General features: G+C 49.4%; 1 protein-coding gene across 2 annotated transcripts in view; it reads right to left on the bottom strand.

Moving 5' to 3' along the window:
• Window positions 1–210: 210 nt before the first annotated feature.
• PACS1 (phosphofurin acidic cluster sorting protein 1) overlaps window positions 211–20,360 on the bottom strand; it is a 119,065-nt gene continuing 98,915 nt past the window's right edge. The window contains exons 15-24 of one of the 2 annotated variants that reach the window (XM_056852403.1): window positions 20,104–20,210; window positions 14,273–14,427; window positions 13,175–13,285; window positions 11,248–11,350; window positions 10,684–10,726; window positions 4,316–4,358; window positions 3,222–3,357; window positions 2,422–2,648; window positions 1,696–1,815; window positions 211–344 (exon numbers count right to left, since the gene is read on the bottom strand). In XM_056852403.1, coding sequence (XP_056708381.1) covers window positions 232–344; window positions 1,696–1,815; window positions 2,422–2,648; window positions 3,222–3,357; window positions 4,316–4,358; window positions 10,684–10,726; window positions 11,248–11,350; window positions 13,175–13,285; window positions 14,273–14,427; window positions 20,104–20,210 — 1,158 coding nt within the window. In that variant the 3' untranslated portion in view covers window positions 211–231. The remainder of the gene's footprint in view (window positions 345–1,695; window positions 1,816–2,421; window positions 2,649–3,221; window positions 3,358–4,315; window positions 4,359–10,683; window positions 10,727–11,247; window positions 11,351–13,174; window positions 13,286–14,272; window positions 14,428–20,103; window positions 20,211–20,360) is intronic. The other variant, XM_056852404.1, reaches the window with a different exon arrangement.

A 20,360-nucleotide genomic window follows, 5' to 3' on the forward strand; every position in this document is an offset into this window, starting at 1 on the left:
ACATGAGAAAGTGGACGGTGGCGGCTCCTGGGATGGAGGCAAAAAACATAGCATCTCTATTGGCACCAGAGCCCGGTCCCTCACTGGGGAGACCAGATCGACATACGGCAATGCGACACAGGTGAAGTGACCACAGGACGGCGTCGTTTTGGCTGATTGTTTGGGTGGAGGCGGCGCCCATGTTGTGGCGGAGCGATGAGGATGCAGGAGGGGGCGGCCTCCTTGCTGCCCTCAGGCTGGCTTGGAGCCAAACAGTCCGACGGGGAAGTGTTTCACGTGAGTGGGCCACTGGGCGGCGAGCTGGAAAAACTTGATGTCGCTCCACTCCACCCCGTCGATGGAAACTAGGAGGGAACGGAAAGACGTTTCAGCACAGGAAGCCTGCCAGCCAAGGACGCCATTCACACCCAACTTGTATGTGTGTGTGTGTGCAGGCCGTCAAGTCACAGCGGACTTATGGCAACCCCGTAGGGTTTTCAAGTCAAGAGACATTCGGAAGTGGCTTGCCATTGCCTGCCTCTGCGTGGGCAGAGAGAAGAAGAAGAGTAGGTTTTTATATGCCGACTTTCTCCACCACTTAAGGAAGAATCAAACCAGCTTACAATCACCTTCCCTTCCCCTCCCCACAACAGACACCCTGTGAGGTAGGTGGGGCTGAGAGAGCTCTAAGAGAGCTGTGACTAGCCCAAGGTCACCCATCTGGCCTCATGTGTAGGAGTGGGGAAACCAAACCGGTTCTCCAGATTAGAGTCCACCGCTCCTAACCACTGCTCTTAACCACTACGCCATGTCGAACTCAGAGAGAGTTTGGAGAGAACTGTGACTGGCCCAAGGTCACCCAGCAGGCTTCATGTGGAGGTGTGGCCATTCAAGCCCAGTTCTTCAAAATTTTTAGGGGTGGTTTGCCATTGCCTGTAGGATTTTCAAGGCAAGAGACATTCGGAGGTGGTTTGCCATTGCCTGCCTCCGCCTGGGCTGCGGGAGTTCGGTGAGAACCGTGACTGGCCCAAGGTCACCCAGCAGGATTCATGTGGGAGAGTGGGGAATCGAACCCGGTTCTCCAGATCAGAGTCACCCCGCTCTTAACCCACTGCGCCACGCTGGCTCTCTCACACCCAGCTTAGCTTGCTCCAAAGACTCAAATGACCTTGTTTCAAAGGCAGCGCACAAAAGCCATGTTCCCCAGGGAAGACAGCAGTAGGTCCAAAACTGTTCTAGGATGCTTTCTACACAGCCAAAGCTTCCCCCGCGATCTCGCTCTGCTTGGCCCTCAGCTCCCACTCCACTGCACCGGCCACCTCATGTTTATAAGGGCAAACACTGCTTGCATTCTCCCCACCCCTAGAGTTGGAACAACCAGGGTCATCTAGTCCAATCCCCTGCACAAGGCAGGAAATTCACAACTACCTCCCCCTCCCACAACCCCAGTGACCCCTACCCCATGCCCAGGAGATGGCCATGGTGCCCTCCTTCTCATGATCTGCCTGAGGTCATAGAATCAGCATTGCTGACAGATGGCCATCTAGCCTCTGCTTAAAAGCCTTCAGGGAAGGAGAGTTCACCCACTCCCGAGGAAGCCTGTTCCACTGAGGAACCGCTCTGTTAGAAAGTTCTTCCTAATTCATCGGCACCCGGCTGAAGGGCCTCCTCCTCCCACCCAAGCCCCTGGCCTCAGTGCCCAGACCGAGGGGTTACCTTTCAGCATGGTTTGCTGCTGCTTTGCGGAGCAGATGAGCCGGCTGATTCCGTCGATCATTTGGCTCTTGGAATCCACCTCCCTCTCTTTGGGTTTCTTGCTCAGGAAAATGGTGGGAACTAGAAAAGAAGAAGAACCCGACTGATGAAGATGCCTCATTTTTGCAAGCAGAAAGCGCAAGGATGAAATGAGGTGGGGCAAAGAATCCCCCCGCCCCTCAGTAGCCTCTGCTGCTACCCAGCCACCGAGAGCACAGACATGGGACAAAATGCCACATAAAAGCAAGACTAGTGGCAACCTAAGAAAGGGCCTTCTCGGTTGTGGCAGTGAAACTTTGGAACTCCCTGCCCTGGGAAATTTGTCTGTCTTCCTCTGCCATTGTTTTCTGCTTGCTGGTGAAGACTTTATTTCGTTCGATGTACTCCTAGTAAACTTTAATTGGCCTTCCTCCCTGGTTGCGTTGTTTGTCTGTCTAGATGTTTTTATTATATTGTTCAGCATTCTACAGACACATGTTTTGCACTGGCTGCCTTGGGTGGAAAGGCAGCATAGAAGTACTGCAAATGAAACAAATGAAGGACGGCTGTCAGTTTGGTCTGCAGGAAGGAGACAGCCAACATCCATTTCGTTTCCTTGATGGCCTAGCTAGCTCGGCCCTTGGCTGTCATCATCAAGGCCCAACCTCCCTTCTCCGGCCCCCACCCACCCCAGCAGCAACAACCCACCTTTCTTATTCTTCTCTTTGGTGACGACGGTCATGGCCATGGTCCCAGAGAGCTGGGTTTCCCCACTATTTGGAAGCCGTGACACCTGCACTGAGCGGAAGACACTCTTGAGAGTGTTTTTAGAGCTGGCATCCTTCTTTTCCCCTTCCTTCTTCTTCTCGATGGGCTGGGCGAGCCAATAATCCACCTGCAGCCCAATGACGTCACCGTAGGGGCTATTGGGGGACCTGCGATGCGGGAGAGAAGGGAAGGAGAATGTAAACTAGTGTTGTATTGCTAAGCACCTTAAGCTCTGAGTGGGAAGGTTACCTGACCAAAGGGGGGGGGGAATTGAGGCATTGAGGGAGTGTGTGACCCCCCACCGCCAACTCCTGGCAAGCTCATTAATGGTGGGAGTAGAAAAATTGACGCATTAACTTAGAGTTATTCAAGGCAATGATAATATATTGGATTTTTATGAAATATGTCATGATTTCATCTCACATACAAACCAGAAAGAAATTCAACATGCATCTAAACCATTTCAAATATTATGGAAAATAAATTAAAGTTATAATGACCCTTCCTCTTCTTTTCGTTTCTAAATGTATTAACCACCTATGCTGTTATTGTACTCTTTTTATACCTGTAATCAAAAGGAAAAAAGTGTATATGTGTATATATATATATATATATGTGTGTGTGTGTGTGTGTGTGTGTGTGTGTAATGAGAACTTGCTACAAATATTAAGCCCTCAACCAATAGTGTTGTAATTATAGTTTCACTGTTTTTTCTTTTCTTTTGTTTGCTTTAGACTTACCCCATGACCGCCAGCCCACTTGTCATAGAAGGAGACGACGGAGGAGTGGCAGAGACGTCCCTGGCGAGGCCGGAGGTAGAGGGGGGAGAGGTGGAGGGCACGGTGAGGCTGATGACGGGAGAATCGTCTCCATCCCCTGCAAAGGAAGGAGGGCATGAGGCTTTGGCCGGGGAGGGACAAAGAGAAGCCAGCAGGTGTCGTTCACTGTTCATGGCAGTTTCTGTGTAAACAGCATCATCAGTGCCCAGGCCATGGCCCTCGGTCTCAGGAGAGCACATATGGGGGGAACTCAAGAAAGGAAGCAAGACTGAAATGGGTTTCTAAACATTTCATATACGAGGCGTGGCTTGGGTTGCCATCCTCCAGGTGGCGGCTGGAGAGCTCCTGGGATTACAACTGATGTCCAGGCGACAGAGATCAGTTCCCCTGAAAAAAATGGCTGCTTTGGAAGGTGGACTCTATGGCATTATGGCTTATTGAAGGCCCTCCCCAAGTCCCACCTTCCTCAGGCTCCACTCCCCAATATCTCCAGCTATTTCCCAACCTGGAGCTGACAACCCTGGGGATGGCTTTTTCCCCCCTGGACTGAAATTGGAGGCCCGCCTTATTCTTCCATTAAACACACACACACACGCTTGTGATCAACTCCCAGACCAATGGGCAAACGTCCCCACTGCAGTCACGTGATAGCTCAAGTTACTACTGCCATCTGGTGGCCCTCATGTCCACCTTTGCCTGGTCATTCAGGGACTGGCCTCAGCCATGGAGCTACTGCTAGGATTCCCTCCCGCCTGTCAGCTTAAGCGAAGGGATGTACCTAAGTGGCTGGGTTTCCCCCCCAGGCAATATTCCAGCCCCCATTGCAGCAGCACTCTAGTGCCCCCCACACCCACAATTTGAAAAGCACCAACTTATACTTGTAGCTCTAGCCCAGCAGGAAAGCACAGGTTTTATCCTCTTTGCAAGGCAGGGCCAACCATTTCCAGGTCAATACTAGCTAAACTGCCATTTCGTGCTCGGGAGGAAGCAGTTTAAAATCCAGGCGGGTCCAAAGGTACCCCCGCAGTGCTCCAAGCCAGGTGGTGCAATCGTACCTATAGCCGCAGGAGAATCTTCAATGAGTCCCACTTTAACCACCTGAAACACAGGGAGGGAAACAACAACAACAGTGAAAGGCTTCTGGAACAAATCGTGGCAAATAATTTATTGCCAGGTGGAAATCAACGCCTCTGCCCTTTCCATGGCAGGGCGACTTGATCTCATTCATTCTTCATTTCCTGTATTTATCACACTGTTTTTCACGATGAGTGGAATCAAAGTGGGTTACGTGACAAAGACAATTAAAACATCATAATGCACAAGAGTGCTTTATGAATGGACCTAACATCGGGCACGATGAAGGAGGGTCTCAGCAACAGTCTCTGGAAGGTGAACCTTGAGATGGAGGGAAGGGGGGGGGCAGCTGAAACTCGATCTTTTCTGCACTATCATGAAAAACATGGCACATGTTGTATGTCACATGAACACATGAAGCTGCCTTATACTGAATCAGACCCTCGGTCCATCAAAGTCAGTATTATCTACTCAGACGGGCAGCGGCTCTCCAGGGTTTCAGGCAGAGTCTTTCACATCACCTACTTGCCTAGTCCTTTTAACTGGAGATGCCAAGGATTGAACCTGGGTCGTTCTGCATGCCAAGCAGAGCCTCTACCACTGAGCCACAACCCCTCCCCATCCTCCTACTTTGGGCCAGCTTTGCCAACCTGTCCCTCACCAGTCCTGTATTTACTTGCACCTGTCAAAAACTCTGGGGCTTGAGCCAAAGAACCTCGTGCAGCCAAAGGCTGGGAGCTAGGGGCTCACTAAGCTACATTCAACATCGGCGCCCATGACTGGCAGTCAACACGAGGCGTCTGGATTGGTCAGGCCTAGGATAAATAGCAAGACCCTGGCACCCCACCTTCCAAGGAGCTGTCCAGCGCTCTTCAGGCTCTGGCTCAAACGCAGCCTCTAAAAACAAGTCTCGAAAAGTTTGGCTTGAAGGAACAGGCTTCAGTAAGCTCTGGCCTGCCCAGCCCCGACTCAATGTCAACTGCATTAAAGTCTACTGCAAACACAGGGGGCACCTCTGCTCAACAGCCTTATCCACTCAAAGCTTATCCACGTTTTAAAAGAAGTGAAGGACCAGAAGCAAGAGAGGCATGTTCTTCTAAGACCCTTTTTGCTTCCTTATTCAGGGCCTTAATGAAACCTGGGATCCTAACAGCACTGCGTTTGATGCCCACTACTAAAATCCCACAACTGGCAACTACAGAGGTTTGCCTGTTAACTGAGCATTAAGGGCAGACCACAGCCAAAGGGAGAATGGACGTGCCATGTCAGATAAGTGGGGGGTGCACAATGATCACTTAGACACTGACTTCAAGCCTCTCTTTTTTTGCCGTCAAATCACAGCTGACTTAGGTCGACCACAAAGGGTTTTCAAGGCAAGACATTCAGAGGTGGTTTGCCACTGTCTGCCTCTGCATCATGACCCTGGACTTCCTCGATGGTCTCCCATCCACATACTAGCCAGGGCTGACCCTGCTTAGCTTCCGAGATCTGATGAGATCAGGATAACCTGGGCTGTCCGGGTCAGGGCATAGGCCTCTATTCAAGGGTAAGTTGCAAAACCTACCCAGAAACCTGCAAGACAATGTCATAAAGGAAGACCAACAGTAGAAAAGAGCCAGAGTCCAGTAGCACCTTAAAGACTAACAGAATTTCTGGCAGGGTATGAGCTTTCGTGAGCCACAGCTCACTTCTTCAGATACCGTAGAATGTGAGTCCATCTGTCCTTAAGTAAAGATGAGTGAATTAGACACACAATGGCAATGCAAATGTCGAAAGCAAGTAAATGACATTAGCAGGTGTGATTGGGTTAAGTGTGATATACAGAGGGGTAGTAGGCATGGAGACATCAGCACTGGCAATGAGACAGGAATCCCAGATCTCTGTTAAGTCCAGGAGAATGAATAGTGGACCACCAATGTCAGCCATACTATCTCAGGTTCATATTCCTGCTCATCTTCTAATGTGATTTATGCCATCACATGCCAGCAATGCCCTTCCACAATCTGCATTGGACAAACAGGTCAATCTCTTAGACAAAGATTAAATGGACATAAGTCTGACATCAGAAACCACAATATTCAAAAACCAGTGGGAGAACATTTCAACCTTCCAGAACATTCTGTTGCAGATTTAAGAGTGACAGTTCTCTTACAAAGGAATTTCAAAGGGAGATTGGAAAGAGAAACTGCTGAATTACAGTTGATATTCCAACTAAAGACAATGCATTTACCTGGGCTGAATAAAGACCTTGCATTCATGGCTCATTACCAATGCTGATTTCTCCACACCCATCTCTCCCCTGGACATCACAGACTCTTCTGCATACCACACCTAATCCCATCACGCCTGCTATTCACATTTACATACTGTTAACATTTACATACTAATGCTTGTCTGAATTCACTCTCCTCTACTTAAAGACAGATGGATTCACATTCTAGCTGTATCTGAAGAAGTGAGCTGTGGCTCACGAAAGCTCATACCCTGCCAGAAAATATTTTTGTTAGTCTTTAAGGTGCTACTGGACTCTTGCTCTTTTCTACTACTGCAGACAGACTAAAACGGCTACCCACTGTGAATTACCTTAATTGGCTGCCGCTGAGTCAGTGGGTTTAGGGTGCGCTCATGGGACACAGCAGTGCTGAGTCACCCCCACTCACCTGACTCAGGTTGACTCAGATTTCCCCGGTGCTTTTTACAGTTCAGAGCTGCTGCTTAAAAAAAAAAATACAGCTTTTCCTGCTAGGCAAGCTCATTCCTTCGCAGGGAAAGAGTGACCCCCAGCGGCCAGCATACTCGGCATTTACTTCAAGGTCACACTAGCAAGTGGCAGGAACACTCTGGGTCAAAAATTAGGAACACTCTTTGCATTGGTTCTTGTAGGTTATCCGGGCTCTGTGACCGTGGTCTTGGTATTTTGTTTCCTGATGTTGCGCCAGCAGCTGTGGCAGGCATCTTCAGAGGAGTAACACTGAAGGACAGTGTCTCTCTTTGCATTATTCTTGCGTGCAACAACTTGGGAGCTTGGCATGATAGCTAGCAGGAATTGAATGTTTTAGGAATCATAGAATCAGAGAAATACAGGAGAATTATACAACTCTAAGGTTGACAATGAGGAAATTGAAATTGTTGAAGACTTTCTATTCCTTGGCTCCACCATCAACCAAAAGGGAGTCTGCAGCCAAGAAATTAGGAGATTGAGACTAGGAAGAGCAACCATGAGGGAGCTAGAAAAGATTTTGAAGTGTAAGGATGTGTCACTGGCCACCAAGACTACATTAATTCATGCCATCGTATTTCCTATTACTATGTATGGGTGTGAAAGCTGGACAGTGAAGAAAGCTGATAGGAAGAAAATAGCTTCCTCTGAAATGTGGTGTTGAAGAGAGTGTTACGGATACCGTGGACTGCCAAAAAAACAAATCAGTGGGTTACAGATCAAATCAAGCCTGAACTGACCCTAGAAGCTAAAATGACTAAACGGAGGCTATCATATTTTGGTCACATCATGAGACGACAAGAGTCATTGGAAAATACAGTCATGGTAGGAAAAGTTGAGGGCAGCAGGAAAAGAGGAAGACCCAACAAGAGATGGACTGACTCAATAAAGGAAACCACAGCCCTCAATTTGCAAGATCTGAGTAAGGCTGTCAAAGATAGGACATTTTGGAGGACTTTCATTCATAGGGTCGCCATGAGTCGGAAGCGACTTGAAGGCACTTAACACACACACACACAGAATCACAGAGTTGGAAGGGATCACCAGGGTCATCTAGTCCAACCTCCTACACAATGCAGGAAATTCCAAACTACCTCCCCCTCCACAGCCCCAGTGACCCCCTACTCCATGCCCAGAAGATGGCCAAGATGCCCTCCCTCTCACGATCTGCCTAAGGTCACAGAATCAGCATTGCTGACAGATGGCCATCTAGCCTCTGCTTAAAAACCTCCAGGGAAGGAGAGCTCACCACCTCCCGAGGAAGCCTGTTTCACTGAAGAACCGCTCTAACTGTTAGAAAATTCATCCTAATGTCTAGACAGAAACTCTTTTGATTTAATTTCCACCCGTTGGTTCTGGTCCGACCTTCTGGGGCAACAGAAAACTTGGCACCCTCCTCTATATGGCAGCCCTTCAAGTACTTGAAAATGGTTATCAGATCCCCTCTCAGCTCCTTCAATCTTTCCTCATAGGACTTGGCCTCCAGGAATGAAATGATAAAGTACTTTATTATTATTGCTTTATAAGTGCTTTTTTCCTTAGGCGGAGGTTAGGTGTTTTTTTTGGGGGGGGGGAGGGAAGAGAATGGTGATGACAGGAAAAAACTATGGAGCTGTGAATGACCCCCAAAGCAGAGTTCTGGGGAATTTTCAGTTCATAATCTTTCTAAGTGTTGTGATCAGAAAAGCCGAATGCTACAAGAGGGGTACACCTGAATACCTAATCAGCAGCTAAGGACTGGTCATAAACTAGGATGTGACACCACCATCTCAAGCGGGTACACAGATCGTGGTTTGCACCAGAGGCACTGAAGCGTCCAATTGGCAGGGATGCAGAGAGAGGAAATCCCAGCTTCTGGAAGCTGTCCCCGCCCTTCCACTTGCACAGGTGACGAGCAGATGAGCCGGTCAACATCTCGCTCTTTGCCTGGCTTCAGGGAGAGCCGAGCGAGTATTAAAAAAAGAGCCAGGCTGAGAGGAGACGCCATTGTGAGGCGTATCGACACAGGATGCCCTGCTCTCAGTCGTTTGTGGCTTCGGCACCCATCAGCGGCTGGGCTCAGGCTGGGCTTCCGGCCAAGTCCGTAATCAAAAGCACTCAATCCAGAAAGATAAATTTAGCACCAGCAAATGGAGCCTGATTTAATATTATCGCATCTGAATGTTGGCCACAACCTCCGCTCGTTGTCAGGGGTGGGGTGGGGGGGAGGAACCAGGAACCACTTAGCAGAGCTGCTGCTGCTACCCGTGGTCGGTCAAAAAGAAAGGTGATATTAACGCAAAAAAGATGGCTCTTGGCAGTTAACATTGATGTGGGATGTTTAAAAAATGCTGCTTTCCTTCCCAAATGCAATTCCTTCTCCAGATACAGAGAGACCAATGGCCCCACATGCTATAAAAAGAAGGATCCTGAGGAATGACAGCATTTCTGGCGTATCTGATTAGATCACCAAGCATTTATTTTTGTATATCTATATATAGATATATCTTCAGCTCTCAACAGACGGTCTCTTAAATGCGGCTTCCATTCTCAACAACAAAATAAACAATTTTCAATAAAAGAAGAAGAATTGGTTTTTCTATGCCGACTTTCTATACCACTTAAGGGAGAATAAACTGGCTTACAATCACCTTCTCGTCCCCTTCCCACAACAGACACCCCTTGTGAGGTAGGTGGGGCTGAGAGAGTTCTAAGAGAGCTGTGACTAGCCCAAGGTCACCCAGCTGGCTTCATGCATAGGAGTGGGGAAACAAATCCAGTTAACCAGATTAGTGTCCGCCGCTCATGTGGAAGAGTGGGGAATCAAACCCAATTCTCCAGATCAGAGTCCACCGCTCCCAAAATGATAAGCCAAGCAATGACAAAATGGCATAAGCCAAGCAATGATAAAATGTCAAAACAAAACAAAACAAAACAAAGGTAAAGGTAGTCCCCTGTGCAAGCACCGGGTCATTACTGACCCACAGGGTGATGTTACCTCCTGGCGTTTACTAGGCAGACTATGTTTACAGGGTGGTTTGTCATTGCCTTCCCCACTTTACCCCCAGCAAGCTGGGTACTCGTTTTACCAACCTCGTACAGATGGAAGGCTGAGTCAGCCTTGAGCCGGCTACCTGAAACTGACTTCCGTCGGGATCGAACTCAGGTCGTGAGCAGAGCTTGGACTGCAGTACTGCAGCTTACCACTCTGTGCCACGGGGCTCTTTCTTTTCAGCCCAGAAAGTAAAAACAGTTTTAAAAAAAATCAGGACAGTAAGAAAACAAAGGACTGATACCAGGCAAGCAGCTGGGGAGATGAGCGCCAAAATCAATGGGCCATCATAGGAAAGGCCCCGCTACTACCCAGAAGAGAGATCCTGAGGGGATCTTGGCAGATTCCAAGGAAAAATTTTTTACGAACAAGGGCTTTGGGGGCAAAACATGACACCCTCCAATAAGGAGGTATGAAACTCAGGCATTGGGGTCCTCTCAATGCAAGCCAGAGAAGCACACGCTCCCGTTCTGACAATTGATTTTATTTACAAATTGTAGCCAGTAGATTGAATTTTATATATTAAATGCAACCCCCTCCATTGTAAACTAAGTACACATTAGGGAAGTGGAATATTCAAGAAATGGAGAACCCCTTACCCCAATGAAAGGGATGAACTTCTGGTAAGAATCTTCATCTTGGCTGTGGGGAAAAAGAAAGCAGCAGTGAAAATCTAAATCAGCAGGAAAGACAGAAAAGGAGGACAAGTTATGAGAAGGGCAAGGGCTTCACACGTTCTTTCCCATTTTACCTGAGCTGGAAAACAGAGCTGCTCTTACCTGTCACGTATGCCTATCGAGTGGTCTTCTGTGCAGTAACACATGGGGCACTGCGCAGAAGCCGCAACACTTTTGTTTAGTATCTTACATTCATACTGGTCCACAGAGCCACAAACTTTACTCCTGGACTGTATTTGGGGGAGAGGGATGTTTGCTTTGTTTGGGGAAAGAAATGGCAGGAGTTTGGAAACCACTTCAGGAAAGCTATGCTCACCGTATGAAATGCCCACACCAACTGCAGTCCGGCATCCTCAGCTACATTTTAATAAACACAGATAGCTGCTGTCACAGCTGACCCTCTGCTGGCTTTTGCTAACCTTACTGGCCAAGGCAGCCCTCATCAGCTCACCCCTTTAAATCAACCGATGGAGGAAAAGGACTTACAATTTGTGTTTGCAGGTCAGCATCGCCTCGGCCACGGGCAACTGGTGGGTGACGTTTGCTCCGCTCACGTACTGCGAGATCCGGCCAACCACATCGAAAGGCTCTGGGGAAGGACACAGCCCAAAAGGGAGAGGGTGTTGAGGCTCTCAAAGCCACGTGTGGCGTTGGAATTGGAAACGAGGTAAAACAACCTTCATACCAGAGAGGTGGCGGCCTGGAAGGAGGGCCAATGCCAGGGGTGGCCTGGTCATTAAATGGATACGGGGAGGGGCTGTGGCTCAGTGGTAGAGCATCCACTTGGCATGCAGAAGGTCCAAGGTTCAATTCCCGGCATCTCCTCTTAAAGGGACCAGGCAAGTAGGTGATGTGAAAGACCTCTGCCTGAGACCCTGGAAAGCCATGGGGAGGGGCTGTGGCTCAGTGGTAGAGCATCTGCTTGGCATGCAGAAGGTCCCAGGTTCAATCCCCGCTATCTCCAGTTAAAGGGACTAGGAAAGTAGGTGATATGAAAGACCCCTGCCTGAGACCCTGGAGAGCTGCTGCCGGTATGAGTAGACAATACTGACTTTGATGGACCGAGGGTCTGATTCAGTAGAAGGCAGCTTCATTTCCTGGGGGGGGGGCACTGGGGGCCAGAAGCAAGAAGAGCCAAAGCCCAGCAGCTCTCCCGACACCCCAGGGGCCGTTTGGCTCAGGCCTTTTATTGGGCAGTGGTTCTCAGCAGTGCCAGCTCACTCCTGCAACGCCTCCTCCTGCATCGCTGCTACCTTGTGGGAGGAAGTGATGAGTGAGCCGATGCGCCGCAGCGGTGCTGCTGGGGCCAGCGGCTCCTGAAGTGCCGGCCTGGAGCACCGCAGGGGATCCTCGGCTCGACTCCCTCCAGGGCCATTTCCCCTCCAAGACCGCCCCTGGACAACACATCAAGCCGCCCTACCAAAGTCAGACAGACTGCCGAGCTCACTCCAGCAGAGAAGCTTCTCGTTCGGCACCCACCACACGTCCGTCTCAAACTGGAAGCGACAGGACTGAACTGAACCTGGGACGCAACCTGGACTGAGCCTCCATGCAAGGCAGGGGCTCTGTCCTCTGGGTACTATCCACCCCCTCCCACAGGCAGAGGGGAAGAACACCAAGGGCAGAGTTCAGTCCTACAAAAGGACATACGAGCAGAAACATGGACCTCATCTTGATGCAGCAATCAGTGCTAAAAGCTATTACCTTTTCCTACAAAAAAACATCCAATAAATTTTGTTTGAGAGCCAGCACAGTGTAGGGGTTAAGAGCGGTGGACTCTAATCTGGAGAACCGGGTCTGATTCCCCGCTTCTCCATTTGAAGCCTGCTGGGGTGACCTTGGGCCTGTCACAGTTCTCTCCGAATTCTCTCAGCCCCGCCTAACCCACAGGATGTTTTGTTGTGGGGAAGGGAAGGAGATTGTAAGCGCTTTGAGACTCCTTAAAGTAGAGGAAAAGCAGGGTATAAAAACCTTCTCTTCCTCTTCTTGTTTTCTGTTGCAGTCCCCAACTATGACTCACTGGGCGTTGGAGTTTTCCAGTTCCAGCACAAGGTGCCCCCCTCTTCCCAAGGCTTCCCAAGGCAATCCTGTACTGCTTGTTTTCAAGTGCCGGCAGCAGCATTGCCCCAATGAACCCTAGCTAGGAGGCTGAGACAGGACCGTACTTGCCATGCTAGAACACTGCACTGAACCAAAGGCCCTGCGCAGACATGTGGGAATCTTGGTGATGTTTGCCTCTAATTTACATGGAACACAGATATAAAGAGTAACGCCCATAATCTGGCAAGACAAAACTTATTTATGGATTTATTTAATTCTATCCCGCTCTTTCCTGATCGAGGCGGCCAACAACAGTGAGGGTTTTATCAAAGGGGTTCTCCCACCCACTGCATATTGACTGCCGCCTCCTTACCTGTCACAGGGGGCTCAGCTTTACCGAAAAGTTCTCTCCAGGCAGAGTCCTGAAACATATTGCTGTATCTGCTGTCCACGGAGCCCATATATTTTGCAACAGGGTGAGAACCTGGGGGTAGAAAAAGAGAAAGGTCTGTCTGCGGTACCCCTTCGTAAGCCATGCCAATCAAGCACCATGATGCTTAGGGCTGTTTAGTTTGGAAAGAAGGCAGTTAAGGGGAGACATGATAGAGGTCTATAAAATTATGCACGGTATGGAGAGAGGGGACAGGGAGAAGCTTTTCTCCCTCTCCCATAGTACCAGAACGCGGGGTCATCTGCTGAAGCTGGAGGGTGAGAGATTCAAAACAGATAAAAGGAAATATTTATTCACACAACGCATAGTTAAATTGTGGAACTCCCTGCCCCAGGACGTGGTGATGGCTGCCAACTTGGAAGGCTTGAAGAGGGGAGTGGACATGTTCATGGATGAGAGGGCTATTCATGGCTACTAGTAAAAAGGGATACTAGACATGATATGGCCATAGAATCCTAGAGTTGGAAGGGACCACTGGGGTCATCTAGTTCAACCCCCTGCACAAGGCAGGAAATTCACAACTACCTCCTCCCCCCACACCCCCAGTGACCACTACTCCATGCCCAGAAGATGGCCAAGATGCCCTCCCTCTCATCATCTGTTTATGGTCACAGAATCAGTCTTGCTGACAGATGGCCATCTAGCCTCTGCTTAAAAACCTCCAGGGAAGGAGAGCTCACCACCTCCCAAGGAAGCCTGTTCCACTGAGGAAATCAGAACAATAAATCAGAACAAATCAGAACAGCAAGAAGATTAAACTACCATCAAAAATGAAAAACAACCATGAAAGCCAAAGCAGGAAGCAAATTATCTGCAGCAGGGAAAAATCCATCCCACTGAGGTCAGCCAAACAAAACAGGTACAGATAAAAAAACAGCAGATCAGATAAAAATCGCTAAATAAAAACCATTTAGAAAAACCAACGTCAGTTTCCTTTTTGGTCCTTTGTGCAGCTGTTCCAAATGCTGGACTTATGAGCCCCTTAACAGGAGACCCAGACAGACTAAGCAGCCTCATTACCTAGTGGGACGATGAGGAACCTCATGTAGCTCAGCCAGTCCGACGTCTTGTTGGCCAGCTGCTTCACAAAGAACCTCAAGATGGCACTCAGGTAACTCTGGCCACCCACTGACACCACTTTCACCGGACGCGGCATGGAGGAGTTGCAGTTGCAGCTGGAGAGAAAGGAACTGGGCTGTTAAGGAGGCCGGGCTCCGCCCTGCCAGCGTCAACTGGCACGGGGCAGGAAGGCGCAGCCTTTTCAAGAGCCAGGCCAGGCCTAATGCTAGGATTCAGATGCCAGGGAACTCTTGGCATCAAAAGCAGAGTATGAAGCGCAGAGGTGTACAGACGATGATTTATGCGTGCTGCCCACACTTGTATGGCCTGATGCTCCTTCACATACTTAAGCTGTGGGACTCCCTGCCCCAGGATGTGGTGATGGCTGCCAACTTGGAAGGCTTGAAGAGGGGAGTGGACATGTTCATGGAGGAAAGGGCTATCCATGCCTACTAGTCAAAATGGATACTAGTCATGATGCATCCCTATTCTCTCCAGGATCAGAGGAGCATGCCTATTGTATGAGGTGCTGTGGAACACAGGCAGGATAAATGCTGCTGCTGTCGTCTCGTTTGTGGCTTCCTAGAGGCACCTGGTTGGCCACTGTGTGAACAGACTGCTGGACTTGATGGGCCTTGGTCTGATCCAGCCTGGCCTTTCTTATGTTCTTAGCAAGAGGAATCGTAGTGGGAAAGCTCAACAACCCTTACTTCGTATGTGCTCACACAGAGGCATAATTAAATACAGTCACACCTCTCAAGGGGACCTTTAACTCTTCCTTTTAGAAAGCTCAGAAGGGTTGATGGGCACTCCCAATGGCCTCCCATCCAGGCACCGATTGGGCCTTCACCCATTCTGCATTTGACAACATGATGGTGTCGAGTGCTCTCAGCTCATTCACCATGCCCATTAAGTTCAGCCCAATGTTATGAGCCAAAGTTGCCAGCTCTGCAGTTCCACTCCACTAAGAACGACGCTTTCACTGTAGGAGCAACAAAGCCCTCATCAAGCGCCGTAATCTGTGAAGGGCAAGCAAGTCTGATCAACCAGCGGTCAGTGTGACCGCAGGGGCTACCGTTTGCACCATTAAAATGTGGGCACGCTTCAAGTTACCAGACCCCCATCTCCCCTCTACACATTACAAGGGTTGCAGGGCCAAAACAGAAGTAACAAAGATTACGGATCTCAGTCCGCTTGAGAAAGGGGGAACTGTGCCCAAGCACAATTACGAGTCTGCTCAGGAAGCGGGGGGGGGGGGTAATTCTTCACCTCCAACCCTGTTCAGTTTTGCTAACTAAAACCAGTCTCCCTGTCCTTTTATTAGCATTTTAAAGGGGAAAATACAGATTTTTAGAGGACGCCCCCCCCTTAAACAGGAGCATTGCAAGGCCAGTGGGAGTGGAAGAGTTAAGTCTCCTGTTTCCCCTTCCTGTGTGGCCCTGATCCAAACTGGGGCTACATGAGCACACGTTTTACGTTGAGCCACAATTTGCGCCCTGTCTGCTTTGGCCCATGGTGACACAGAATGGTGAAATGGGAACGTTTCTCTCATCTAATGCATGAAGAGGCCCTACAAAAACACCAGCACCTATCAATTTCAAATGCTCCTTTTTATTTGAGGAAGACCATATATGACCAGGGAATTACCCCTTGTAAACCTCAACACTAGGAACAAGAAAGCAGGCCCTCAAAAGCTTCACAGGAGCTTAGTGTTTAAAACGAAGGGTCCCATTCACCCATATGAACCCACCCAGGATCAAAACTCTTCTTCTGGAGCTCTTCTTTGCATGGCACCTTTAGCCACCAAGAACTAGTGGGAATGTAAGACAGAGAGGCCTTGCAGAAGCTGCAGACAGAGGATGAACTCCAGTGCCCCAGAAGATTCACCTGACCGATTCTCTTCTTGGCTCGCAACTCCTAGTGAAAATGATTTTATTTCAGAAGCATTTGGGGCCCGCGCAAGAGGCAGCCTGTCATTTCATTGTCTGGAGCTTCTATTCCTCCCTACTCCGGTAAAGGTCCCCGGTGCAAGCACCGGGTCATTCCCGACCCATGGGGTGACGTCACATCCCAACGTTTACTAGGCAGACTTTGTTTATGGGGTGGTTTGCCAGTGCCTTCCCCAGTCATCTTCCCTTTTCCCCCAGCAAGCTGGGTAATCCTTTTACCAACCTCGGAAGGATGGAAGGCTGAGTCAACCTTGAGCCAGCTACCTGAAACCCACTTCCATTGGGATCGAACTCAGGTCATAAGCAGAGCTTGGACTGCAGTGCTGCAGCTTACCCCTCTGCGCCACGGGGCCCTGCTCCGATTGCTATTAAATTGCGGAAATATTTTGTGGATTTTGAAATGTATTTGAACTCTGTCATATTCTACCGTTTCATCTTGCTAGCTTCCTTGGGCATTACACACAGAGAGGAAGCGGAAGATATAAATAAATAAATTACACAAATGGAGAAGAGAATTAAATTAAAGGAAGGAAGAGCACTGCGGGCGCACTGCAGCTGCACCAGCAGCCACTAGAGGGCACCCAGAAGCTGGAGAAATGCACATTTCAATCCTGTAATGATATCCGGAGCTGTGCTTTCACAGACACAACACTCAAAGCAGGTAAGGCAATACCCTCTGTGCTGGCAGCACCATCTAAGCTCGCAAGCCCTTGAGGAGGCTGGGCACTTTCTTTTACAATGAGCAGGGCTTCCAGATGACAGGCACTGCAGGCAGACGAGGCAAAAAGCCAAGCCGGATTTCTCGAGTTCTAATCCCACACACTTCGGAGTACCTCCCACCATTAACTTCCCTGTGATTTCCTCCTAAGCAGAAAATGTATGCAATTGTGCCTTTATACTGGAAGAAGAAGAAGAAGAGTGGGTTTTATAAGCCGATTTCCTCTACCTTTTAAGGAGAATCAAACCGGTTTACAAATCTCCTTCCCTTTCCTCTCCCCACAACAGACACCTTGGGAGGTAGGTGAGGCTGAGAGAACTGTGACTAGACCAAGGTCACCCAGCTGGCCTCATGTGTAGGGGAATCAAACCCAGTTCTTTGGATTAGAATCTGCCACTCTTACCCACTACATTATGCTGGCTCTCTACCAAGCCTGGGAATAAGTTCTAGAATGAGAGCTGCTGGGCCCCAATAAAAAAATCAGACTTGGTCAGACTACTCCTCCACCTAATACAGTATTGTCTACTCTGGCTGACAGCAACTCCCTGCCCGTTTTCAACTGGACGTGCCAAGGAACGGGCTTTGGGACCTTCTGCTATACCACTGAGCTGCAGACTCTCCCATGACTAGGAGTCAAGACCTCTGTCCTGAAAGCTGTTTCCTCTAATCCCGGATGTTCGCAGGATGGCCAAGAAGTGTTCCGAGCATGCTCAAAATGCACTGTCACCCCTTTCATAAAACAGGCTCGAGAGCTAAGACAACAGCTCTTCTTGAAGTGATAGCACAGCACAGCGCGAATCATCTCCAAGTGGATGCACAGTGGAAGAAGAAGACAAAGAAGAGGAGGAGGAGTTGGTTTTTATATGCCGACTTTCTCTACCACTTAAGGAAGAATCAAACCGGCTTACAATCCCCTTCCCCTCCCCTGTGAGGTAGGTGGGGCTGAGAGAGCTCTAAGAGCGCTGTGACTGGCCCAAGGTCACCCAGCAGGCTACATGTGGAGGAGTGGGGGAAACAAACCCGGTTCTCCAGATCAGAATCCACCGCTCCAAACCACCGCTCTTCACCACTACACCACACTGGCTCTCATCCACAGAGGGAGGCGTTTTGCAGTGGCAGCAACACCCAAAACAAAGGGAGTCAAACACTACTTTTAACGACAAGGTCTTCCCCGCCACTGCTTTCGGAGGGAGCCACTGCGGAGCCTTCTTTGGACGCAGCGGTCAGATACGTGCTTCCATTTCAGTGGCCACCGTGGCAGGCTGCAGGGCCGCCACTCAGAACCACGTCTCATGCTCCTACAGCAAAGTGGCAGCCATTGCTCCGGTGACCCCGTCTATGCAACCCCGGTAACATCCAAAAGAACACGTTCTCCTTCATCCTCACAGTTCACAACTACATTGTTGTTAATGTCTGAATGGGAGTCAGCGTGGTGTAGTGGTTCAGAGCGGTGGACTCTGATCTGGAGAACCGGATTTTATTCCCCACTCCTCCACATGAGCGGCAGAGGCTGATCTGGTGAACTGGGTTGGTTTCTCCACTCCTACACATGAAGCCAGCTGGGTGACCTTGGGCTAGTCACAGTTCTATTAAGAGCTCTCTAAGCCCCACCCACCTCACAGCGTGTCTGTCTGTTGTGGGGAGGGGAAGGGAAGGTGATTGTAAGCCGGTTTGAGTCTCCCTTAAGTGGTAGAGGAAGTCATCATATAAAAACCAAGTCTTCTTCTTCTTCTACAGTCAATATTTTTAAAGGAAGAATGAAGGCGGTCGTGGATGGGGCGTGCGTGCATGCGCATGCACAACTGATGAGTCAATTCTCAGCACCAGCAACTCCCACAGCTTTAACAGTACCAAAGAACAGGGGGTGGAACTACCAGGAAGCAGCAACTGCACCAACCATGTATTACAGGGCCTTGGCCTCAAATCCCTGCTCACCACAGAACTAACTTCAAGTAAAAGCTGCTCAGCCTATGAAAAGCACCCATCTCCCAGTGGGTGGAAGAATCAGAGTTCCAAAGAGGTGGTAGGCGTATCCCCAAATGCCAAGCTTGGTACTTCGAGACATTGGAAAAATACAGAGAAGGAATGGAGACAAGCACAGCCCAGATGCTCTTCCACAATAAGGAAGGGGCCGCGCGCTCAAGAGCGGAACACGTGCTTCGCAAGCACAAGGTCCCAGGTTCAAATCCTGACACACATATCCCCAAATTAAAGATTATCAGGATGTCCTGGAGAGCCGCTGCCAGTGAGACAGACAATATTGAACTAGATAGACCAATGGTCTGATTCAGCAGCTACACCGGCTCGATTTGTAACACATCTCTATATAGATCGCAGAGGGCAAAACAGCAACTCAGATGGGAGGTTTAGAAACTTGTACTGAATACTCTTTTCTCCTTGATTTACCATATAATAATGGAGGCACAAGCAGGGGGTGGGACTTATTTACTTCACTTCTATTCCATCCTTCTCCCTCAAGGTGACCCAGGGCAGATTAGGAGTCTGCTTCAGGAAAAGGGGCAGGAGCCTGCAGGTACTCTTCTGACATTGAGGCCCTGAAGACAGAAAAGCTGTCCTTTTTATTTCTCAGAAAAAATTCCTTAACTGTAGTCACTCAAGGAGTGATTCAAATATTCAAGTGTGGACAAATTTCCCTGGGATCGGAAGCCCAAGCGGTGTAGACTGGGGTGTGCGCTGCTCAAGGGTGTGAGTCACTGTTTCATCTGAAGGCTGTGCGTAACTGAGATTTCTTTCCTGCCCCGTCCTAAGGGTTGGGTAAAGGTTAAGGTAGTCCCCGGTGCAAATACTGGGTCATTCCTGACCCATGGGGGGACGTCACATCCCGACGTTTACTAGGCAGACTTTGTTTACGGGGTGGTTTGCCAGCGCCTTCCCCAGTCGTCTTCCCTTTACCCCCAGCAAGCAGGGTACTCATTTTACCGACCTCAGAAGGATGGGAGGCTGAGTCACCTTGAGCTGGCTACCTGAAAGTGACTTCTGTCAGGATCGAACTCAGGTTGTAAGCAGAGCTTTCGACTGCAGTACTGCAACTTACTGCTCTGCACCACGGGGCTGGGCACACTATCTAAAAAGGGGATGCCACCCGGATAGCTCTGTGCACTCACTATCGCTGGATCCTTGTGAGAATCGCGGAGAGGACAGCTTGCACTTCGACGGTGGAGCATGTGCAGACGACGGGCCTCTTTTGGTCCTGAAGAAGGTCGGCTACATACTGGAAGGGAAACGAGAGAGTTAAGCGACTGAGCAAGCCGCGAAGGGATTTTGGCGCTGTTTACTCGGCTGCCATACGACACACCACTTCCCTGATTGGCAATCACTGGCTGCCTGCCCTTTAACAAAAGGCTGGTAACCGAGCACCCTT

The sequence above is a fragment of the Euleptes europaea genome, chromosome 7, assembly GCF_029931775.1.
Source record: "Euleptes europaea isolate rEulEur1 chromosome 7, rEulEur1.hap1, whole genome shotgun sequence".
In the NCBI taxonomy this organism is placed as follows: Eukaryota; Metazoa; Chordata; class Lepidosauria; order Squamata; family Sphaerodactylidae; genus Euleptes; species Euleptes europaea.